At 42.5% G+C, this 26,058-nt stretch overlaps 1 protein-coding gene across 1 annotated transcript in view; it reads left to right on the plus strand.

Moving 5' to 3' along the window:
- Positions 1–22,577, plus strand: part of LOC115462659 — a 56,726-nt gene extending 34,149 nt beyond the window's left edge. Inside the window, exons 9-13 of the mRNA XM_030192657.1 lie at positions 1,004–1,158; positions 4,613–4,819; positions 11,726–11,820; positions 18,235–18,359; positions 21,900–22,577. Of these exons, the coding sequence (XP_030048517.1) occupies positions 1,004–1,158; positions 4,613–4,819; positions 11,726–11,820; positions 18,235–18,359; positions 21,900–22,147 (830 nt within the window). The 3' untranslated portion in view covers positions 22,148–22,577. The remainder of the gene's footprint in view (positions 1–1,003; positions 1,159–4,612; positions 4,820–11,725; positions 11,821–18,234; positions 18,360–21,899) is intronic.
- Positions 22,578–26,058: the final 3,481 nt, after the last annotated feature.

Raw genomic sequence — 26,058 nt, forward strand, 5'->3', positions numbered from 1 at the left:
ATATCTAGACTAGAGACATCTTGTTTGGGGGAAAGGATGAGAGGGGGAACACTAGCCAATCTCACTACTTGTATAGACATCCCTTCAAAGGACGCATCCCACAAAGCACTTGGCAAGGCTTCACATTTAGATGGTTGCTGGTTTCATGCAAATTTAATGGTCGGTGTTTCTCCTTGTTCCTCTTGCATGCTTTTATGATCTTCTATGGTTCCCTCTACTGCACCACACATTTCAAGCCTCATGTCTTCCTGGAAAGCTCTCCAGTGGTCTGATCCTGCTGCTCCAAATATGCTTGCAGGAAGGGCCAGTGCTTTACCTGGGAGTCCATTCAATTGGACAGGGAGAAGAGGGAAGAGAGGAAGATGGAGCCTCAGGGCCAAGGGAAACCTCCCATGGGCACATCAGTGCTCTTCCTTTCACAGCACCCTCAACCATGTCTCTCTCCAATTTCTGGTGCACTGCAACAATAGAGTCTTTCTATAGATTAAAGGAGTAGCCTAATGGTTAAAGTATTGGGTTGAAAACCAGGTATGTTAGGGTTCAAATCTCACTGATGCTCCTTACGATCTTGGGCAAGTCACTAACCTTCCATTGCCTCAGGTGCAAAGTTATATTGTAAGCCTTCTGGGGACAGGACAATACCTACAGAACCTGAATGCAGTTCACCTTGAGCTACTACTGAAAAGGCATTAGCTAAACCCAAATCACTTCCCTTCCCTTTGCCCTGTCAGGTCTTGGACAGGTGCAAGGACCAGTTCTGGGAAGGCTTTAACCTTTCCTTTGTGTTTCCCTTCTCAAGGTTCAAGAAAATAAAGTAAGATAGGAGAAAAAAGGAAGACACTCCCAGTTATTACTGATGAGTGATGCATTCATGGTGTCATTTTGGCTCTTTCCCCTGTGACTGACCACTGTTTTTGTGCGCCAAGAAGTAATGGCAGCTTTAGGTCTTAGTTTAACCTTGTTTTATAATAGCAACATTGAACTCTGACATGCAATGTTTTAGTACTTCAAACCCCTTGGGAGAGGCGTAATGAAACCAAAACTGCAAAGAAAAGGAGGAAGGAGTCAAAGAGAAAACAAGAAATTGAGAAACTACAGCGCCTTGCTGATGAAAAGTCCAATGCCATTGATCAGTACCTGCTCAGTGGAGATGAAAAGGTGAGAATTAATGTTACATATAACATTTTGCTGGAAGCGCTTACATGGAGGGGTTCTATTTCTGTTTCCTTTATGTAGTTTGAGGAATATTAGCAAAATATCCAAACTTGGAGTGGACTATTTAATTCCAGTTGGATGCAAATTCCTTCCATGTCAAGGTGACAAAACAGATGCGGTAGTGTTACAAGACTTGCATATGTGAGGCACTTCTGTTTGTATCCTACATCAAAAAATCTTAGCCAATTCGTACTTTTATCAAATCTTTCATCTCAGAAATCGCATTTGGTCAAACATGTTAAAATATTTTGACTTGTAATATGCTTATTGTACTGGTTCAAAAATCAAAGAGAGGAGAAATAGAGAAGAGACTGAAATAGAGATGAAAAAGAAAATGGAGGGACAAAGGTAGGGAGACACAGAAGACAAAAGGGAAGAGGGAATGGAAACCTGCAGACAGCAAAGACAGGAAAATTATTATTTTGAAATCCTAAATATATATACACTAGAGCAGGGGGTTCTCAACCTAGTCCCTGGGACACACTAAGTTATAACGGGCTCATTTTCAAAGCACTTAGCCTCCCAAAGTTCCATAGAAACCTATGGAACTTAGCCTCCCAAAGTGCTTTGAAAATATGCCTAGTATCCAGTCAGGATTTCAAGATATCCACAATGAATATGCATGAGATAAATTTGCATGCGCTACCTCCATACTATGCATATCTATCTCATGCATATTCATTATAGATATCCTGAAAGCCTGGTTGGCTAGATGTGTGCTGAGGACTGGGTTGAAAACCCTGCACTAGAATAAAAGAGAGTCAGAGAAGATATTTATTTATTTGTTTTAAAAATGTATATTCTACACTATCTAAACTTTCTAGGTGGATTTCAATTTAAAACATGCATAACGTTTAAATAACATACAATACAAACAAACAAACAAACAATAAGATAGGATCACTGTTCCCTCTAAGCCAATGGTTCCCAGTCCTGGAAGCATCCCAGTCAGTCAGGTTTTCAGGATATTCACAATGAATATTCATGAGAGAGATTTGCATGCAGTGGAGGCAGTGCATGCAGATCTTTCTCATAAATATTCATTGTGGATATCCTGAAACCTGATTGGCTAGGATGTCTCCAGGACCAGGATTGGGAACCACTGCTCTAAGCTGAGCAGGAGTCCTCCAACTGCATTGCTACCAGTAATGGGAGGTGATGCTTCAATATTGTGTTGTCAGTCACTAAGGATAGGCAGGTTCCCTGGAGTCCTGCAGAGCTTACCTGTCCCTCCTTATTGAAAATATTCTCACTCCCCCACTGGCAGGACTATATGTGGAGGACTCCCGCTCAGTTTACAGGGAACAGTGAATAGGACAACAAATTTAATTCTCATAAACCAGCAGATGTTCAATGATTACTTATAAAGAGCTCTCAAATTCTGAAAATGTCTTTTTAAACACGTATGTTTACTTTTAGACATGATAAATACTTTAAAATACTAGGTATAAAGGTATTACAGAACAAATGAGCATTTTCAATGAAGGGAAGCTCTAGAACTAGACAATATGATCTGAGGCTACAAGGATGTAGAATCAAAAGCAACCTCAGGAAATATTTCTTCATGGAAAGAGTGGTGGATGCCTGGAATGCCCTCCTGAAAGAGATGGTAGAAACAAAACCAGTGTGGAATTCAAAAAGCAGTGTAATATATGCAGTGGATCCCTAAAGGGCAAAAGGATGGGAACTAAGAATGGTGCACCTCAAGTTACACAGCAGTGAATTGACTGTTGTGTGCCAGGTACTCCTCTAGCAACCCTATTGGGCATATTGGATGAACCTTATTGTTCTTTATCTGCTGCCATCCACTATAAGAGCAATTCTATAACACGGTGTCTGCTATTAGACACCTGGAGGGCACCTGGTAGGAGTCTGTTCTGTAAAGGAACATACTTTTCATTATAGGATACTAGCCTTGCTGGGTACATATGGCCTACAAATCAGTGGCGTAGCTATGTGGGGCCATGGGGGCCTGGATCCCCATACATTTGGTCCTGGACCCCCCTGCCGACAACTCTCTTGACCCCCCCCCTCCCCCGCCGCCGCCGTGGGCTACCTTTGCTAGGGGGGACTCCAACCCCCGCCAGCTGAGGTCCTCTTCTTCCGGCACAAGGCTTTGTTCTGTTTCTGAGTCTGACGTCCTGCACGTTGTACATTGCTGGCTGATCTGCAAGGCTTCGTTCTGTTTCTGTGAGTCTGACGTCCTGCACGTACAACGTGCAGGACGTCAGACTCAGAAACAGAACGAAGCCTTGCTCCGGAAGAAGAGGACCTTGGCTGGCGAGGATTGGGGTCCCCCGCCAGCAAAGGTAGGCAATGGCGGTGGCGGGGAGGGTTGGCGGCGGGAGGGGGGGTTGAGAGGGTAGTCGGCAGGTGGGGGGGGGGTCATAGTTGTTGGTGGTGGTGGTGGCAGTGGGGGGGGGGTCTAAAATGTGCCCCCTCACCTCGGGCTCTGGACCCCCCTCCCGCCGAAGTCTGGCTACTCCCCTGCTACAAATTAGGCATGGGCACTGAGGGCAGCCATAGACCTGGTCTAACTGCGGGTGCCTAAATGTTGAAGATATGTATGTAATATTCTATAAGGTAGCTGTGAATGTGCCCTGCCTACACCCCACCCAGACTCCACCCATGTGTACACCCTCCTGCGCCTGCACTCTATGCAATTTAGGCACATTCCCCAGGATTCTCTATAGCGCCTCTAGAGATCTGCGCCAAAATCCAGGTGTATTATATAATAGTGTGCATAATTTAATTGACTTAAAAAGCTTATCAGTGTTGATAACAGCATTTATTTTTTATGGGTTAAACAAAACACAGACATACTTCCAGGAGCAAAGGAGCCAAAACTGGTCATTCCAGCACTCAGGAAATTGTAATTGAATAATAAGCACTAATTGTTGGTGGTAAGGCCTCCTATGGTAACCGGGCAGTGCATGACGATGCCTGATTACTGTCGGGTTAGCATCATGCTATTAAATTTAAAAAATATTTTCTGGCATGCGCTCGAGCCGGAACAATCGCCCGTGGCCACATTGGGCCAGTGTTAGTTCTGGGACAGCATGACGTATGCCCGCATTAGGCTTACTGACGCTTTGTCAAAGGGCTTAAAAGTATTTTCAGAAAGCCAATATAGGTGTGTAGGTCACTGTATACTGTACCTGCATTATTGGCTCAAAAAATTGCCCCCTCCTTTTACTACACAGGGCATTTTAGTTTAGAACTGGCAGTTCAGTTGTGTAGTTGCTCCTCTGCACTGGTAAAGCACCATATGAAGAAAGGTACAGAATAAGGATTTCAATACATTCCTGTTAATTTAGCCAACATTTTAAGTTCAAATACTTTTAAAATGTTCCAGAAGACATGTTCAAATAATATGCTAATTTTCTTAATACTGCAGATAATAGTTTGCTCATACTATGCACACCACGTATCCGTGTTCAGTCTGGAAACCCTGTCACATCTGCACACCCTGGAGACCAGAACATCTATGCTTTTCTTGCACAACGCTGCCCTGACTTACACTGGCAGCTTTTTGGTGCTTTCCAACTACAATGATGATGAGAAAATCAGTTTCCTAACCCTCTGGGACCTAGAGAATGGAAAAGTAAGTTTAGTCTACCTTTTTTTATTCTTTCCAACCCAACAGAATGTTAAAAAAATTATATATAAGGGGTTAAAAACATCTCTCTGTCTATCTGGGAGCAGAATAATCCTGAAAACTTAACAGAGCAGGGAACAAAGAAAAAAACAGAGAAAAGATACACTGAGTTTGAAAATGGGCCAGATTGGACTGACAGTTCCAGAGAAATAAAGTTCCCCTCCCCCTGTCTTCCAAAAAATAGTCCAATGCATTTCCAGTCAGAGGGATTCTAGCAGTTGCAGCATACAAACACGGATACATTGAAAACAGGGCCAGCTCAAGAGGTTTTGGTGCCCTGGACCAACTGTTTTTGGGCTTATGCCACACCTCCTATCTGTGGATATGAGCTGCACAAACTACGTATAAATAAAATCACAAAAATAATTGGAACATTTCATTCAGTTGGATCATCTCTGGCAGTGGCAGTCAAATGATATGGAAAACTGAAGAGAGTAAGAGGCGGATGGTGTGTGTGTGTGTCTTTGGAGGCAAAGGGGCTGGAGAAAGGTGGATGGTGTGTGTGTGTGTCTCTTTGGGGGCAAAGGGGCTGAAGAAAGGTAGATGGTGTACATATGTGTGTCTTTAGAGGCAGGGGGGGCTGGAGAAAGGTGGATGGTGTGTGTGTGTCTTTTTCCTTACTGTGCCCCCCCCCCCAACTATCACTGTATCTTTCTCCCCACCCTATCCTCCATGGCCAGCCTTCAGCTTGCTACTCTCATCCCCATGACATATTCACCCATTTACTATGCCCCCAATCCCCCATAGCGCATTCACCCCTTTACTCTGCCCCAATCTTCCCTCATGGCACATGATTCACCCCTTTAGTCTGCCCCCAATCCCACTCAAGGCACATAATTCACCCCCTTTAGTCTGCCCCTGATCCCCCCCCCATGGCACATGATTCACCCTCTTTGGTCTGCTCCTGATGCCCCCTCCCATGGCACATGATTCACCCCCTTTAGTCTGCCCCCAATCCCCCCATGGCATATGATTTATCCTCTTTAGTCTACCCCCGATCCCCCCTCATGGCACATGACTCACCCCATTTGGCCTGCCCCTGATGTCCCCCCATGGCATATGATTTACCCCATTTAGTCTGCCCCAATCCCCCACTGCACCTCACCTTTTCTCTAGCTCCTTTTCATTTTCAGCCTTGGCAGCAGCACAGCTCACTCTCTCTTCCTTTCCCTGCTGAGCTCCTCCAGCAAAGAGGAAGTAAACCGCAGCACAGTGGGTCACTTCCTCCTCCTTCTGTACCAGCTTAGACCTGTCAATGTGAACCATGAGATCTTTCTCCTGGACAATTATTAATTGATGTCAACCTCCCCGAGACCATAGCATGATCAGATATGTGAATGGAATGAATTAAGTTCTCCCATCTATGCAGCTGGACTAAGGGTCCAAGTAGATAATCAAGTCTAGAGTAGATGTCTGCCTGAGTAAAATATGTAGTCTTTGCAACTAGGATTATGACCCTTCAAAATGTCAACCAATCCCCATTTGTCTTGCATTAATTATAAGCTTTTTGCCTTCTCTCGTGACCCTTGGATCGCCTCTTGTCTCGGTTTAAGGGGCCCAATCTACATGTCCCCCCCCCCCCCAACCAACATCTTGCATCCTATTGGCATGATAGATTGAATGGTCTCTGCAAAAAAGGAGTTTTTTGGATCCACTAACCAAAATAATTTCCATAGTGTCAATTCTCCCTTTTAGCCAGATACAGCGTCCTGCTGTATCTTTACCCATGGTTGAAACCATAAAGGGGATATTTGTATTAAGTAAAATGCCTACTCCACATCTTTTAGAGCCTCCTAAGGACTAACCCCCCCTCACACACACACACACACACACTGCTTTCCTTTCAATTTCTCACATTCTTTGTCTGACAGTTTCAGTTCTTGCAAAAAAAAACAAAAAAACACCAACAACAAAAACCCCAAAACAAACTGTCTGCATGTGTATCCTAAAGGCACTTCAGCAACTTCTTTCTGTTAATGGGCTGGTTTAGCCCACCCACATTCCATGTGACTATTTTTTTTATTAAGCCATGTATAGAAACTACTAGTATGTTTTTTAGTCCCCATATTATATGAGCAAAGATAGGCATAATTCTTTCAAACATTTAAACCCAAAAATCTACTGACCCTCAGTGTTTCCTCTCAGGTTAAATGCACAAAGCAACACATGAGAAATAGAAACCTCCTCTGATCGAACTACCATTTTAGATTGGCCCAATCAGAGAGTGTTCCAACCGGCCCATGATTTAAGTTGCACATGTCCACAGTTATTCAGTTTAGAACCATGTAATTTTTTAATGGAGTGCTCTGTGGAATAATTAGCAATTAGAATTACCCCAAAAAACATTAAATCAAAGAAAAAGAAAAGAAAAAAAATGAACTCTTCTCTCACCCATAACATTTTTCCCCAAATAGAATAATATATACTTTTATATAACTCTCCCACCCCCCGGAGAGAGTTCACACATCTATCCAACAAACAGGTCCCTGGAATAGCCTAGTGGTCAGTGCAGTGAACTGTAGAGAAAGGAACTGAGGCTCATATCCCACTCTAACAGGTACACTTGTGGTGGAAAGTGTGAGCCCTCCAAAACCCATCAAAAACCTACTGTACCTACATATAGGTGACACCTGCAGGCATAAGGGCTATTATATTCTCTAAGATCTCTATGGAAGATTGAGGAGTGGAGGAGTGGCCTAGTGGATAGAGTGGTGGACTTTGGTCCTCAGGAACTGGGTTCAATTCCCACTGTAGGCAAGTCACTTAACCCTCCATTGCCCCAGGTACAAATAAGTACCTAAGGTGCATTGATCCTGCCATGAGTGGGAAAGCACAGGGTACAAATAAAAAGATACTTTTTGTTTAAAATTTGCAAGATCACATTGTTTACTTGACAACTGACCTACATATCTAATGAAATCAGCGCCATGTGAATTTAAATGGGCCTTGCTTCATTGGATAGAGCACTCATTTAGCTCTGGTATTTTTCCTAAAGACCTTTCTGAGATCATTCTTACATCTATAATGAAAATTTAAAGGCTCCAAGGAGCGAGATTACTAATTATAGACCTGTGTCATCAATCCCTTATTTTGTAAAGGTTATGGAGGGTTTGGTGACTTAGCAGTTGGTAAATTACTTAGATCAGTTTGAGTTATTACATACTTTGCAGTCTGGTTTTCGTGCCACTTACAGCACAGAAACTCTACTTGTTACACATCTGACGACTTGCAAGTATGGGTCGACAAGCTCTTATTATACAACTGGATCTTTCTAGTGCATTTGATCTTGTTGATCATAGAGTGTTACTTGAAACTTGTGATAGTTTTGGAGTAACTGGAAAACTGATCTCATGCTTTGAGGGATTTCTATCTTATAGATCTTATTGAGTTAAAATGCATGGAGTGCTGTCAGAGAGATGGTCTTCACCATCAGGTGTAGCTCAAGGATCTCCCTTATCACCAGTACTATTCAACGTATTAATGTCTTCATTGGGTAGATGTTTGGAGAGAGGAGGTTATTCTGTTTATATGTATGTAGATGATATATCTATACTTTTTCCACTTACTGGTAAGTTTAAAGATATTTATCAAAACATTCCCCATTGTTTTTCTTTAATTGTAGATTGCTTCTCATTATCTAAAGTTAAATAGAGATAAAACAAAATGTTAATATTGATGGTGAAACTTGTTAGATCGTATTTTAAAGACAGTATTTCTAGTTGCCATTTTATCTGCACGGAGAGACATGAGAGCACATCAAGTAATTTTCCTGCAGTTGCTTTGAATTTCCCATTAATGATCGTGCAAGCAGGAGCTTCCTACTGTAATAGTATTTATTTACCATGCTTCTACCTGCTAGGTTCTCTGAAGTATTTTGTCTCTCTTGCATGCTACTGTGAGTACTGCAATCTTTGAAATTAAGTCCATAGCTGAAGAACACAGAATTAAGGTAGAGAAACTTTGTAGTAGTGCCAAAAACAAGTGCCAGAGCCGGTGGTGGGAGGTGGAACTGGTGGTTTGGAGGCAGGGATAGTGCTGGGCAGACTTATACGGTCTGTGCCAGAGCCGGTGGTGGGAGGCGGGGCTGGTGGTTGGGAGGCGGGGATAGTGCTGGGCAGACATATGGTCTGTGCAAGAGTTGGTGGTGGGAGGCGGGACTGGTGGTTGGGAGGCGGGGATAGTGCTGGGCAGACTTATACGGTCTGTGCCAGAGCCGGTGGTGGGAGGCGGGGACAGTGCTGGGCAGACATATGGTCTGTGCAAGAGCTGGTGGTGTGAGGCGGGGCTGGTGGCTGGGAGGCGGGGATAGTGCTGGGCAGACTTATACGGCCTGTGCCCTGAAGAGGACAGGTACAAATCAAGGTATATACAAAAAGTAGCACATACGAGTTTATCTTGTTGGGCAGACTGGATGGACCGTGCAGGTCTTTTTCTGCCGTCATCTACTATGTTACTATGTTCAGTGAAACTTTTAGGTGCTATTTTAGATAATAAGTTATCCATGGATAATCAATTCAATTCTCTTGTGAAAAGCTCTTTCTCTATTATGAGGAAATAAAGAAGTATTCGGAAATACATGCAGGAGAAACAATTCTGACTTGTGGTCCAATCTTTAATTTTAAGTAATATTGTCTATTTGGATCTGTCAAAACAGCTGTTAAAAAGGATTCAAAGAATCCAGAATGTGGCCATGCGGCTGATTTTTTCTTTGAAGAAATCAGACAGGATTACTTCTTATTTCATCAAGCTGCACTGGCTTCCAAAAGAGGCCAGAGTATTGTTTAAATTGGGATGTTTGACTTTTAAGATCGTATATGGCATAATTCCCACCTATATGATTTCACCAATGGGTGGTCAGTTTTACAGTATTAGGAATATATTTTCATTGTCTTTTCCTAGTCCTAAAATGTTCACTTGCCTGTTTGCATACCAAGCAGCCAGTCTTCTTTCTCCCATGAATTACAGTGTAGGTCTAGTTTTGACACTTTTAAAAAGGGGCTTAAGACTGTTATTTTGTAAACATGTCTTAAGGCAGTAACAGGTTATATTGCCTCATTTTTTTAAAGATGTTATATTTTATGATTGGGATAAAGTAATTTTATTTATATTTGGGATTATTATGTAACATCCTGGATTTTTTTGATCTAGCATCTTGAATTGTAATCTGCTATGAACTACGTTGACTTTAGCAGGCTATAAATAAACTAACTGTATAGTGTTGTGTAGGTTATTGGAGGGCTCCCCATAAGGGGGTAACAATGAGATGTGTACCTAGGACCTTTTATGTGAAGTTTACTGCAGCACCCCCTAGGGTATTCCACTGCTCTGCTGGGATATCTGTGTGGCCAGTCAACTACGAATGTTGCCTCCCCCCCCCCCCCCCAAATACATCCCAATGGCTTGGCTTTTTTTGCATTTTTCACTTGGACTTTTTTTCCCCCAAAAAAATGGTCTGAAAAGATAGACGCACTGAGCACACAAAAGTCTAGCAAATGGTCATTTTTGAAAACAAAAAAGCTGGACTTTTTCTGGTTTGAAAATGGCCATGCTCATTACTGGATTTTTGGACATTTTTTGCAAAATGTCCAAAAATCAGATTTAGATGTTATATCGAAACTGCTCCTCTTAATTTCTTTGATACCACCTGCAAACCTAAAAGCTGTCAAAACACTGTACATTCAGGTTATGCACAGTAACTGTAAAACCTCTATCTTAACTTTTGGGAATGTAGCTTCTTGGGGATGGCAGCTATGCATGCTACCAGTCAATGCACTATACTGTTAGGGATGTTAGAGGGAAAGGGGATGGGATTTGATATACTGACTTACTACGGTTACAGTCAAAGCAGTTCACATATTATAGACAGGTACTTACTTGTATAATGGAGGGTTAAGTGACTTGCCCAGAGTCAAGAGGAGCTACCGTGGCAATTGAACCCAGTTCCCCACTCTGATATATAGCTAATGCAGCTAGGCCCTTGTTGTGAAATATATAGCTCAAAAATATATACATGTTGAATGAAAAATCTTTTCTAAATTACTAGCACACCATGAATATTACGCACAAATACTGAAGGTTGAATTTGTGAAAATCAATGTAAAAAGATGTTGGTTACACTATTTTCTCGTTCCAGTTTCAGTTGCCCTTTCTCCATATTTCATGCTCCAGAGCAGTTTGCAAAATTTAACCCAGCCCCAGGCTCCCTACCCACCCCACCTATGGTTATGAATTTCCTAGAGCTGTATTGTGAGTAGGGGAATAGGGGAAATGATTTGTAGTTCTGTGATCTAATCATTAATGCATTCTGCCAGCGTCCACAAACTTTCATCAGTTTTTCACAAGCCATTCTCTATGTAGTAGGCCTTAAAGTATGCTCTTTATTTTATTTATTTATTTAACACATTTATACCCCACATTTTCCCACTTAGTTGCAGGTTCAATGTGGCTTACACAATACCGTAGAGGCAGGCTCTGGTTCGGTAAAATACAAATAACCAATATAGTATTAGGCATGTAAGAAACATAAATAAAAGCAACAAAGAAATAAAGAGGGGGTGGTGATAAAAGTCCAATATGGGCCATAGTTTTGCTGTGTCGCAGGAAGTAAAAAGTTAATTGGGATCAGGGGGGTAGGCCTTCTTAAACAAGTTGGTTTTCAGTGACTTCCTGAAGTTAAGATGGTTGTGGATAGATTTCACGGTTCTGGGCAAAGTGTTCCACAGTTGTGTACTTATGTAAGAGAAGCTGGATGCATAAATTGATTTGTTTATTATTTAATGACATCTCAGTCAAACCAGTTATAATACATATAGGAAACAATTATATAACAGGACGTCTACCAATTTTCTTCAGGTCAAGAAACGATTAAAAAATGAGCCAAATGTATGCTGCATAGCTATTACGGATGATGCTAGTCGCATTGTGTTTGGCGTCTTTGTTGATAACAGGTAAGAAAACACTGAAGGATCTATCTTTCCATCTATTTGCCTGTTTATTACCCATTTCAAAAGGGAATACATATCAATAGGAGAAAATATCCCCAGCAGGTTTAATACCAGCTCAGGGACACTCACTGATTTTTAAAAAGTACTTTACAGGGGTCATTCTCCTGAATCCCTCTTGTTTATTCTGCTTCCAGAATGAAACCAAATATAAATTGTGCCCTCACTTCTTAACTGGCAGTGTAGATTTGTAAAATGGAGCAGCTGCACATGGAAACGGTGCCACTTACAAAGTGAAGTCTTGAAATGGAGATGTTTGGTGTGAACCCAAACATCTCTACACGTAGCTGCTGGGTTCACACCATTCATTTTTATCAAGATATATATTGCTAAAAGGGTTGTTCCCATTGTATGTGCCAGCAAATACATGTGCACTCCTGCAGGTATTCTAGGAAAGGCTATGCATTGGCAGAACCTTTTAAAAAAAAAAATACTGCATAAATTGAGCATGCCTTGACCTGGATGTCTCAATTCCACTTTCTTAATTCTGTATTTAGGGCTAGATTCCATATATCACGCTTAAAAAAATAGGTGCTGAAAAAAATATGCCTAGGTGTATTCTATAAACTATGCCTAAATTTAGGCGCAGTTTACAGAATATGCCTAGTGGCCGTCCATGCGACTAAATTTAGTCACTGGAATTACACCAAGTAATACTTGGTGTAAATGCCTATGCCTCAATTAAGTGCGGATGGGTGTATTCTATAACAATGCCCAAAGTTTTTAGAAATGCCCATGACCCACCTATTCCACACCCCTTTTTCACCTATGCGCCTTAGAATTTACACGCATTACTTTACAGAATATGCTTAGACAATTGTGCACATAAATTCTAATTAATGCCACGTGGAGGGTATAATTGAATGGGGCACCCAAGTTTCCCAGAGGGCGTCCTCGCAGGACGTCCTCGCGAAGGGGCAGGGAAACCCATATTATCGAAACAAGATGGGCGTCCATCTTTTGTTTCGATACTATAGTCGGGGACGGCCAAATCTCAACATTTAGGTCGACCTTAGAGTTGGTCGTCCCCGGTTTTCGGCCATAATGGAAACCGAGGATGCCCATCTCAAAAATGACCAAATCCAAGGCATTTGGTCATGGGAGTAGCCAGCATTCGTAGTGCACTGGTCCCCCTGACATGCCAGGACACCAACCGGGCACCCTAGGGGGCACTGCAGTGGACTAACTGATGCACTAACTGAATGGAAGAAGGCATGCAGTGGTCACTAACCACCTCCCACCCCAGAAAAAACAACTTTAAAAACTTTTTTTTTTTAAGAGTATGGGTGAAGGACGTCATTCGCTATGCCTCCGTCCCTGCGATGGCAGTTGAGGACGTCCTTCGCTATTTATTTAGATTTTGCTCACACCTTTTTCAGTAGTAGCTCAAGGTGAGTTACATTCAGGTACACTGGATATTTCTATGCCTTTGTCCCTGCAACGGCAGTTGAGGACGTCCTTCAATATGCCTCCGTCCCTGCAACGGCAGTTGAAGACGTCCAAAATGTGGATGTTTGTGAGGAGGACGTCCATGCCTGCTATGCCTCCTGGATGCGGGGTATTTTTTTTGTCTTGGGTGGGTGGGGGGGGGGGGGGGGCGAGGATTCTTAATACCCTGTTTTGTCGATCATGGGGTTCCATATGCCTGGCTGGTTATTGTTTTAGTATATAATCCTTTTCTGTGATGAGTACTGATTTACAGTTTTTGTCCTACAATGTTAAAGGCCTAAATTCACCTCAGAAACGCCGTAAACTATTTAAGGAACTATTGCATTATAAACCACATGCGGTGTTCCTTCAGGAGACACATCTTAAAAGGGAGCATGAAAAATTTTTGTTTCAGCCTCAATACCCACATGTTTTTTGTGCCTCTGCTGTAGACGCTTCTAAGAAAAGAGGGGTTCCAATTTTGCTTCACTCTTCATTGCAGATAAAGGTGGAAAAGGTTAAATATGATCAGGAAGGAAGGTTTTTACTCTTAAGTGTGGTGCTAGATAATTGTAATTTTACATTAGCATCGGTATATGCCCCCAATGAAGCCCAAGAGGGGTTTTTTAACAGGCTTGGTAGACACTTTTCTTCCTTTCCCACAGGTAAAACAATAGTTGGCGGAGATTTCAATGCTATTCACCCTACATTGGATAGGTCTAGCTCAGCAACAAAGGCAGACTCTCGGATATCCGATGCGTTGGTCAGGCTCGCCAGGTATTTAGGCATTTGCGACTTGTGGTGGGTGAGTCATTCGTCCGCTCAGGACTATTCCTTTTACTCTTATTCTCATGATACTTACTCTCGAATCGACTACCTATTAGTTGATATAACTTTATTACATGCAGGGGGTGACTCGGTATTGGAGTTATTACTATTTCTGATCATGCACCTGTTTGGGTCAAACTCCCTTCTCTTCATGAGGATGATAGAGACAGGAGATGGTCACTGAACAGCAGCTTGTTGAGAGAGGAGGAGATACAGGCGGGTTATAGATCTCTTTTGCAGGAATACTTAAAATTTAATTTGCACTCTGGACCTTCGTTGGGGGTGGTTTGGGACGCCCTCAAGGCCATGTCTAAAGGGTTTCTTTTTGAAAAAAGCTAGTGCACGGGCTCAGCTGCAGAGAGCTGAGGTGGCTAGATGTCTCACTCAACTGAGTCACTTGGAAGAAAGCCACAAGTCTTCTCGTCAAACCTCTACCTTGCATGAAATCCAAGTGCTTCGTCTGCGGTTACATCAGATCTATTCGGATCAGCTAAAGTTTTGTGAGGGTCAGCAACAACAAAAGAATTATGTATATAGTAATAAGTCTAGTCGCTCTCTGGCACTTAAATTACAGCATCAGGTGACAGATCGCATGATTCTTCGGATGGGAGATGGTAGGGGAAATTTCCTCACCAAATCCTTTCACATTCGACAGCGTTTTAAAGATTTCTATCAATCATTATATAGCTTTGACTCGTCCATTCGGCAGGAGGATATTAAGGAATTTTTGTCCTCTCACTAACTTGCTTCTTTGTCGGCGGATCAACAAACTGCTTTAGAGAGTCCTGTCTCTATTGAGGAAGTATGGAAGGTTATTAAGGAGCTTCCTGTCGGCAAATCTCCGGGTTTAGATGGGCTACCCAATGAATTTTATAAGACATTTCGAGGTGAATTTGCGCCTATTTTGACTGAACTTCTAAATGAAGTTGGTGGGGGAGATACTTTCCCCCCCATCTATGATGGAGGCTTGGATCGCGGTAATTCCAAAACCGGGTAAGGATAAAAATGAATGCGCCTCTTACCGTCCTATCTCAATACTTAATTCCAATGTTAAAATTATGGCCAAAGTTCTTGCTAACCGGCTTGCTAAAGTTCTGCTGGATTTGGACCATCCAGACCAAGTGGGTTTTTTCCCCCATCAACAAGCTATGGATAATGTTCGACGTATGTTTAATTTTGATACATGTAACTCAGAAGAAAAAGCTCCAAGTTTGTCTTCTTGAACTGGATGCTGAGAAGGCATTTGACCGTGTTCACTGGCCCTTTATGCATCAGGTTTTGGAAAAGCTTGGTTTTGGTCCGGGTTTTAGAAGCTGGATAAGGGCGTTATATGCCTCTCCGCTTGCATGTGTCAGGATAAATGGGGGTAACTCATCTATATTTTCACTATTTCGAGGTACCCGACAGGGATGTCCTTTATCTCCGATGCTATTTGCTTTGGTTATGGAACCGCTGGCACTGGCCATACGTGCTGGTCCAAATATTTCGGGTATTACAGTGAACGGGCTGGAGTACAAAATAGCTCTGTTCGCTGATGATGTCCTTCTCTCGCTGACTAAACCGCTAACCTCCTTCCCTAATCTTATGAAACTGTTAGCATCATACTCATCTGTATCGGGATTTAAGCTTAACATGTCTAAGTCAGAGGCCATGGCTATTGGGATTTCTCCCCTGTTGTTGAAGTTCATTACAACAATCTTTTACCTTTAGGTGGAAGAAAAAAGCTATTAAATATTTGGGGGTGCTGCTCACTCCGTTAACATCTGATTTATTTGCCAATAATTATCCTCTTTTGTTACGGGAGTTATGCAAAGACATGGAGAGGTGGACAACATCTGATTTGTCTTGGTTTGGTAGGATTGCTACCTTGAAAATGAATATAGTACCTTGTGTGATGTATCTTTTTCAAGTTCTCCCCTTAAGGCTTTTCCGGAACTTTCTGTCGGGCATACAGGATCGTTTGATTCATTTTATATGGAGTAACAAACGACCACGACTGCCACGCTCCTTACTTTATAGAGACCCAAAGAAAGGGGGTTTGGGAGTGCCTAATGTTTTCTGGTACTATAAGGCTGCTCAAGCTCATGCTGCTTTTGAGTGGTTCCAGGCCAACCCACATAAGCTTTGGATACGTTTGGAGCAAACATCAGTGGGGACTTCTCCACTTCGTTTTTTGATGTGGCTTCTACGTAAGCACCACGTATTGCAGGGGGATGTGTGTCCTTCGGTCCATACTACCTTTTACTACTGGGAGCCTGACCTCATCTTGTCTAAATTGTCACCCATTACATATAATCCGCTTTTTCCCCCTGGGCTTGTGTCTGGCCTGTTTGCCCGATGGGCATCTTTGGGTCTTGAGACTTGGGGACAATTATTTGATGAAGAAGTTTTGATTACTTTTGAGGCCTTGTTGGAGAATTACCCTATCCTTCCTCAAGAGTTTTTTGCGTACACGCAGGTGAAACATTTTCTTTCCTCTGCTGTGATTAAGGCTAAGGTACTCCAAGAGGATTCTTTTCTTGAGGATCTTTGTGAGGATTCTAAAAGCACTAGCGGTCTTATAACCTTCCTGTACACATGTCAGAGGAGGCAGTTGCACCTTTCTTTGGAGCATTGTAAGCGTTGGCAGCAGGAGCTGGGGATTGGATGTTTTTGGAAAATGTCTTATTGAGGGTATCTACTTCAGTTCCCTTTAAAGAGAATGCAGTTAAGGTACCTGACTCCTGTGAGGTTTCACTACATGTTCTCCACTGTTTCTCCTTTGTGTTGGTGTGGGTGTGGGCAGAGGGGAACCATGGGACACATCTGGTGGTCATGTGTTAAGATCAGGGCTTATTGGAAGGTTATTCAGTATAGGCTTCAGCGTTGGTTTGCGAGGCCACTTAAATGGTCACCTGAATATTTTCTGTTTCCTAAGAAGTTCCCTGGCCTTACTCACTCTCAGGGGTTGCTGGCTAGACATGCCATGTCCGCGGCCAGAGTGACTTTGGCTGCTCATTGGAAGTCGCCTAGTGTCCCATCCCCTGTCAAATGGTTGAATAAATTATGGTACATTTGTGAAATGGAAAGACTGGGGGCTGAAAGAGGTCAAAGTTTGGCTAAATGGGAAGCTATCTGGGATCCTTTTTTGAGTCATTGTTCTAGTTGACACGGGGTGGATAGGCTCTTTACTTCCTTCTCACCCCTCATCTTTCTCCTTCCTCTCTCTTTCTCTCCCTCCACTTTTTTTTTTTTTTTTGGGGGGGGGGGGGGGGGAATTTGTAAAAAACGGAAGTGTTCCACTTTGGTGTTTTTCATTGAGAGCTCTGATTAAGTTTGTGCTCATAACTCGATGTCTTGAGATGTTACTAGCTTGGTGTTATTAGTACTGTACAGTGGTGTTCCGAGAGGCGCTGACACCCGGGGCGGATCGCCGATGCGCCCGCCCCCCGTGCAGCGCGACCCCCCGGTGAAGGGACACCCCACCACCACGGCGAAAGAACCCCCCCCCCCGGGTGCACGTCGTTCGTTTCCATGCTCCCTCTGCCCCGGAACAGGTTACTTCCTGTTCCAGGGCAGAGGGAGCATGGAAACGGATGACGCTGACCGGCGCGCGGCACCCCCCCAGCGGCGTGCACCCGGGGCAGACCGCCCCCACCGCCCCCCCCCCCTTGGTATGCCACTGGTACTGTAACATGCCTTTTTGAATGTACTTCTTGTTTAATGTTTGCTCTCATCATTCAATAAAGTCTTCTAAAAATTAAAAAAAAAAAAAAAAAAAAGCTTAGAGCTCGGACTTGTGCTGCCGAGGTCTGATAAAATGAATAAAGGCTAACCTATGAATTAACATGTGTTGTCAATTAACCTATAGCATATGTTTAAAAAATCATTCTTAATAAAATGAATATGAAACAACTTGGGGAAAAAACACCCATAATTTGGGAAAATTTTGGAAAAATGCAAACAAATGTATTTTTTTGCCTGTACAGTACATCCCAACTGTACAGATCCTTAAAGAGATTAATGCTAAACTGTGATCCAAAAATGAGTTTCACTCAGAGTTACTGTGAGGGAAAAACTCTTCCAGGGGTTGGTTTATTAGGCTTTTCTTTTTGTCCTTACCAGGCTTAAGGTATGGGACCAATTCAGACATTGGCACAAGTCTATTCCTGGCTATGAGGGCCTTCATCTCAGCATGAACAGCAATCTGCAAGTGACTGAAGGCGGAGGGAAGGCAATTCTGCTGGCAGGTGTGGGAGCTGGCTTTCAGGGGTCTGTGTTTGTCAAATCTGCTATTGTCAAAATAGCAAACATCATCCCAATGGTGCAAATAATATGTACAGCCACAGTCACAATCTATTCTCACACATTCACCTCCAGAATTGAGCCCTGGTTTAGCAGGCTTATCAGATGGCAAAATGTCTGTGGGTGCTGAAGCTTGTGACTTATTTGTGTCCCTCTTATCATTTTCAGACAGCTAGAACCAGCTGTTCTAAATGATGTCTGGAGGTAATTTCTTTGGAAGACATATTTTTTGTCACTTTTTAAAGTTGGTTAGCAATTTGGGGCTCGGAGAGAACAGTAAAAGTGGTTTTCTCATAAGAAATGGCAATAGTAAAACAGTTTGTATACATCATCTTCAAGCAAAATTAGCTGGAGACAGTTTACAACAAAGTATGAGATCAAGCATAAACAAATACTCGTATATAAATAACATAAAAACATGCAAACTTATAAAATACCCCAAAGAATCTAACCCATGAACGTATTAAACAGCCAAGTTTTCAACAATTCACAGAACTCCAAATAGTTCCACTCATGCCTTAGATCAGGGTGTAAGGCAGTGGGTTCCCAAACCTGTCCTGGGGGCTCCCCAATCAGTCAGGTTTTCAGGATATCCACAATGAATATTTATGAGAGAGACAATGATGACATTAACATGCATAATGGCAATTGTTGCTGGTGGTTTTTTTTCAAAGGCTGTTGCCAGGATGACTTAAGGCAGGGCAAATGCTAGACATGCAGGGGCATGGAGGAATAGCCTAATGGTTAGGGCAGTGGCTTTCAAACCAGGGGACAAGGTTCAATTGTGACTACAGCTCCCTGTGATTCTGGGCAAGTTACCAACCTTCCATTACCACATGTACAAAATAAGTATCTGTATTTTAATAAGTAAACCACATAAAGGCAGTCGTATATCAAGTACCATTCCCTTTCCTAATTCTAGATTTGTTGGGGGCCCAGGCAGGCACTGAAACCATTAGTGCTGACCACACCAAATGCAAAAGCTGACAATAAATCTAAACTGACCACTTCATGTCAAAAATACAATAGTGAAGGAGAACATATGCATTGACAGACTGAAAGCCCATCAAGCCTTGTATTCTGTTTCTAACAGTGGCCAATCCAGGTCACAAGTACCTGGCAATATACCAAAAGAGTAAAATTGATTTTACGCTGCTTATCCTAAAGAAAATCAACTGCTTTTTTTTTCCAAGTCCATCTTAATAACGTCTTATGGACTTTCTTTTAGGAAATTATCCAAACCTTTTTTTTTTTTTTTACATTTGTACCCCGCGCTTTCCCACTCATGGCAGGCTCAATGCGGCTTACATGGGGCAATGGAGGGTTAAGTGACTTGCCCAGAGTCACAAGAAGCTACCTGTGCCTGAAGTGGGAATTGAACTCAGTTCCTCAGTTCTCCAGGACCAAAGTCCACCACCCTAACCACTAGGCCCTGCTAAGCTAACTACTTTTACCACATCCTCCATCCTCTGGCAACACATTCCAGAGTTTAATTACATGTTGAGTGAAGAAATATTTTCTCCAATGCAGTGGAGGTGCATGCAAATCTCTCATAAATATTTATTGTGGAAATCATGAAAACTTGACTGGGAGCATCCAGGACAAATTTGGGAACCATTGCCTTACACCATAATCTAAGGCAAAGGCAGAACTATTTGAAGTTCTGTGAATTGCTGAAAACTTGATTAATATGTATATGGGTTTGTGTCTTTTGGAGTATTTTATTAATTTACATGCTTTATATTATTTGTATATAAGCATTTCCTTTGTAGGAGGACCCCTAAATGCTTCTTAAAAACCTTAAGGCTTTTAACTGATCTTAAAGATACTGGTAATGAGTTTCATAGTTCTGGACATGCAATGTAAAAAATGGAGGACATATGTTTCTCTACTTTCACAAGCTGAAAAGAGAGAACATCAAACAGATCTTTTGCTGCAGATCTTAAAAGCCTAGAAGGCCAATACATGCACAAAAACTTGTCGCTGTCACCACAGGAACACTGTTAATAATCATGAAAATCATTACTAATATCTTATAATGAATTCTTCATTCTATAGGGAGCTAGTGAAATTTAATCAACAAAGCATTTGGCTTATTTACATCAGCAGTTTAATTTGGCATGATTTACCCTTCATGTATCGCCACAGCCAGGAACTTCAAAGGCTCAGGCCTAAAGCACTACTACTACTAACATTTCTAAAGCGCTACTAGGGTTACGCAGCGCTGTACAATTTAAACATAGAAGGACAGTCCCTGCTCAAAGAGCTTACAATCTAAAAGACAAGAGAACAATCTAAAGACAAGTGTACAATCTAGAGGACAAGTGAACAAGAAAACTTACAATCCCCATCTCATGACCATGCTTAAAACTTAAAGGATCCACTGGCCTGAATCTTAGGTTCCTCTGAATGTCCTCTCTCCCTACTCCCCTCCCCCACCCCCTCTAAGTAATCGTGTTCCTTCAAAGCCCCTTCCCTTTCCAAACCTCACCCCTTCCCATACCAAATGGCTGCTCCACCCCATCCTACTCCTGCCCCATGGATGAAGAACTTCAGATTCAGGATGGAGGGCCCTTTAAATTTTAAGCACAGTCCCACAAAGGGGGCCACAAACATTCTCTTGAGCTGTAGTTATTTTCCAATGAAAGAGGGCCCAGGAAATCATTTTCACATGCCTGTTCTTATTTTTTTTCTTTTTTGCATTAATGAGTTGCTTTGCATGATTTTGCATTGCAACAGCTCATTAATGCACTATTTGCACAAACTGATGTGCGAAGTGTGCAAAAGTTTGCTATAGCATAGTGACTTTACAAAAGTGCACTTTGCTTTCTTAATAGCACAAAATGCATTTTGGAACATTCCCACGTGCTTTGCACTATATTGCACATGTCCCCCGGATTCTATATATCACGCTGAGATTTCCATGCAGAAATCGAAGCGTATTCTATAACAATGCGCATAACCTAATTGGTTAACAAGCCAATCAGTGCTGACAATTGCCAATTAAGCAATTGACACTAATTGGCATTAATTAGAATTTACACGCAAAACTGTCTAAGCATATTCTATAACATGATGCGTATAAATTCTAAGTCGCACAATTGAAAAGGGGGCATGTCCATGGATGTTTCTAGAAGCTGTGCGCATTGATATAAAATACATCTGGTCCACGCCAGATTTTACATGGCGTAACTGCCTGTGACTAAATTTAGTCATGTGGACCAGTGCCCAGTGTATTCTATAAACTGCATGGAAATTTACGCTTATTCTATAAAGTAAGCCTAAATTAAGGTGTACTTTATAGAATGCGCTTAGGCGAATTTCATTTCAGTGCTGAATTTTTAGGAGTGATATATAGAATCTAGTCTTTTATACTTTAGTATAAAGGTTCCTTCACCCATTTCCACATGTCAAGAAATGCTCAATGCACATTTCACAGGTCATGACCAAATAATGAAAGAGGCACATCGGTTTTCTTGTTGTAGGTGAAGTGAGTCTCTGGGACTTGAACAATGGCAGAGTACTATCCATCTTCACCCCCGACAGTACAATCTGCTGCCTGTCACTAGCAATAGACAGGACAACAGTTCTTCTTGGTATGAGTGACAGCTCTGCCCTTACCACTCTGAAGATAACAGGGAAAAATGAGAGAATGATTTCTGAAGGAAAAGATTTATTTGGAGAGGAATCTACGAGCAGTGAAGAAGAGCCCGACGAACCGGAGAAATTTTAGAGGAAAAGCATTGGGGGGTATATATTCAAAGGGGTTTAAGCAGGCAGGAGAGGCTCTTAACTGGGTGGCACTGTCTGGATAGCGCCAAGGCAGTCCACGGTCAGTGAGGAAACACTGGTTAGATATGAAGCATCCAGTAATATTCAGTACCAGCACCCACATAAACTGGAGCACCGTTAGTATGTGGTGTTCGGGAGGCATGGCTATGTAACCGTTATCAGTGTGCTTATTACTGGAACAATAATGAAACGCTATAGCGTGAAAGACATTGCTAAGTTTATTGCAGCTACTGCCATGTCATTTCCGGTACAGCCTACCGTGAATTATCAAGTACCGCGCATTAATTTTATGATTTTGGGAGGCAGGTTATTACCATGTATAAAATGATCAGGTGCTTTAATGGTATACATACTAACAGTTCTCCACTGTACCTGAGCAGACAGAGCCACATAAAAAGCAGTGCTATTTTTGCCCAGTTAGGTATACAGGTACTGGCATCAAATAGCAGTTGGCACCCACATAATTCAATGCTATAGCCCAGCCATTGCTGACCGCCATGGGCTGAATATTGACTGAATTGATTCTCAACTGGGCAGTTAGATAGTTTGCAACAGTAGTAAATGTATATAAAGAGAAAGGGATTTTAATTGGTTTAGAACAGTGGTTCCCAAACCTGGTTCTGAAGGCACCCCAGTCAATCAGGTTTTCAGGATACCCACAATAAATGCCTTCATTGTATGCAAATCTCTCATGAATATTCATATTTATATCCTGAAAACCTGACTGGCTGGGGTGTCTTCAGGACCAGGCTTGGGAACCAATGGTTTAGAACAATTTGCTCTTTTTAAGACCATCATATGCATCAGTAAATATTTTTGCCATATAATCATGCTTTTCATTCTAAGTTAGCTTATAATAAATATGATTATTGGTCCCAACAGCCAAATAGTTTTTAAAAGCAAAATGGATCTAGCCCCTAAACATGGAGCTTAGTGTGTGAGCTATTAAATGACTCTGATAAACTGAGTCTGAATAAGTCAGAAGGGCTTGTTTGCAGTCTTATGTTTGTTTAGACTTGCTACCTAGCCTTAGGGGTTAGATAGGTCATCAGGGTAACCATGGGGGGGGGGGGGGGGGGTCCCAGGAACATGTCCATTCAAATGTGTGAATCCAGAGGACATCTATAAAGTCTGGAAATTTAAAAGTAAGTGTATTTTTGTCCTGAAATACCACATAACTTGATAAGCTGACCTGGAATGGGGTGGACTATGAGTATCGTATCAAAACCAGCAAGTCTTCTGTTACAGCTTGCAAAATGTAAACAAGTATATCTATTAAAGTGTATTCTGAAATAAAGTGTAATTGGAAATGTTGAACAAAGCACCTTCTGCTTGCAGGAGCCCCCCCATCCTAATAGTTTTGCTTTGTAGTAGGCAGGGGTGGAGGTACTGGGGGACCCACGATAAGCAGTTGGAGGCCTCTCCCTCATCCTAAGGTTGTACAGTACAACAAGGGGGAGGAAGTTCTCTACAGCGATTGAGGAGCAGTTGGGGGAGGATCCTTCATACTTAAAATACCTCTCTCTAATTCACTCAGACAGCTCCACTCCCACAATCTCATTACTTGGTTTTCATCCATGAATCTCAACTATCTCTCCATCCCCTAACAACACTAAATCCCTGCATCTGCTGTTTGATGGCTGCTTCTCCTATTAGGGACCTTTCCCTCACCTAACATTCTTCCTCTTCTGTGGCCTGGTCAAAAGTCTAGCACTTTTAGTTGTTGCCAGCTCCTCTCAATCCAATGCCAGACAGCCATGTGAACAGGAATAGGCTAGTGTTGCTGAACCCACCAGCCCAGATTTCCTGTTGACTGAGCTACGGCAATGGATACTTTCTACCTCCATGGCTCCAGCTGGCATAATGAACAGTTGTTTTTCACCCTACAAAAGTTACAACAGAGTGAAACAGTGGAAATAACAGTAGCCCCAGGCTGCATATAGGTAGTGCATTCTAATAATGTAATGCTAAGCTGGGTGGGGGGGAGACTATCAGAGAGGCATGTGGCCAGTCACCTAGATTTGCAAACTCCCCACCTTGCCCTTCACTCAAAGGATAGCCCTAGGGGGCAAACCAGTGCATGTGCAAGAGCCAGCCCACATGGGAGGTCCTTGGCAGCAAAGAAGAAAGGGCACGGCCTGATGCAGTGTGATTGGTTCCTTTCACTACTACCTAGTCTCTTCTAGGCCCCCTTCTCCTGCTGCCTGTCCTGTCTTTTTTGGGTGAGGTCAGAAATGGAAGCTTGAGAATCTGAAGGTGGACAAAGCTATGGGGCCGGATGGGATACATCCCAGGATACTGAGGGAGCTCAGGGAGATCCTGGCAGGACCTCTTAAAGATTTATTTAATAGATCTTTAGAGACAGGAGAGGTACTGCAAGATTGGAGACGAGCGGATGTGGTCCCTCTCCACAAAAGTGGAGACTGGGAAGAAGTGGGAAACTACAGACTGGTAAGTCTCGCGTCGGTGGTAGAAAAAATAATGGAGTCGCTGCTGAAAGAAAGGATAGTTAACTTTCTAGAAGCCAATGGGTTACAGGACCCGAGGCAACATGGCTGGATGACCAAAGAACTGGATGAAGGACGTGTGCTAGATGTAATCTACTTGGATTTCAGCAAAGCCTTTGATATGGTCCCCCACAGAAGACTCGAGAATAAGCTGAAAGGGTTGAACTTGGGACCGAAAGTGTTGAACTGGATAGGAAACTGGTTGACCGACAGGTGGCAGAGAGTGGTGATAAATGGAATTCGCTCGGAGGAAAGGAAGGTGAGCAGTGGAGTTCCTCAGGGATTGGTGCTGGGGCCTATTCTGTTTAATATATTTATGGGAGATATTGCTGAAGGGTTGGAAGGAAAGATTTGCCTTTTTGCGGATGACACGAAAATAGCCAATAGAGTGGATACCCTGTAGGGAGTAGAAACGATGAGAAGGGATCTCCGAACGTTAGAAGAATGGTCGAGGGTCTGGCAGTTAAAATTTAATCTTAGTCCTAATAGGGGATATGCATACAATAGGAAGTACCTAAAACATTGTTAGCAAACAGTACTCCTGTTCAATATAAATTACAAAATCTTTATTAGTGAAGATAAATCAGTGCATTAAAAAACTACTAAATAATATCCCTGCAACTCACTCGCATTACCATCCACACCACACTTGTACCCTGATCACATATGCAAATCCCACAGAGAGCATTAAACATAAACCCTGAATTGCAGTTTCTTCAGTCTTTGTATATCATCAGAGCATAGGCTCAATAAAGATCAGTCAATTAGCCATAGATAATAAAGGCACACAAAACCCAGTTCTTAGTAGTAGTAGTAGATATCGCTGATCTTTGTATCCAACAAGTGCTCAGGTGAAGAGAGGAAAAATCCTCACTGTTCTTATCCCTGTGGTAAAACTTCACAGAGAGACACTGGGGATTGCAAAGTCACATAAATCCTCTGTGATCCTACACACAGTCAAACCTTTAATTTAAAGGCAGCCATGAAGTGTTTCAGGCAAGTGGGAGGCTTCCAGGGATAGATTAATTAAACCCACACTGTTGGTATACACCAAAGGAACTTTGTATTTCAAAGGGGTTGGGCAGTGTCATCACCATCTCCCCACCACTATAGTTACTGGTAACCTGGTGGGTTATTATCAGGGGCCAAGATACCCTCATAGCATGTACCTGACCCAGTCACCAACACTGGGCTATATTAACTGTTACTTAAGTCCTAATCCCTGCTAGCCCCCACCTTGACACCTTTCAGGACTTGATAGAATCTCTCCGATGTCTAATGGCCAGTAGATAAGACGAAAAGATCCTGCAACGTTCTTTATTTACCCTCTATGCTCTGTTCTTGC

Source organism: Microcaecilia unicolor, chromosome 2 (genome assembly GCF_901765095.1).
Source record: "Microcaecilia unicolor chromosome 2, aMicUni1.1, whole genome shotgun sequence".
Taxonomy (NCBI): Eukaryota; Metazoa; Chordata; class Amphibia; order Gymnophiona; family Siphonopidae; genus Microcaecilia; species Microcaecilia unicolor.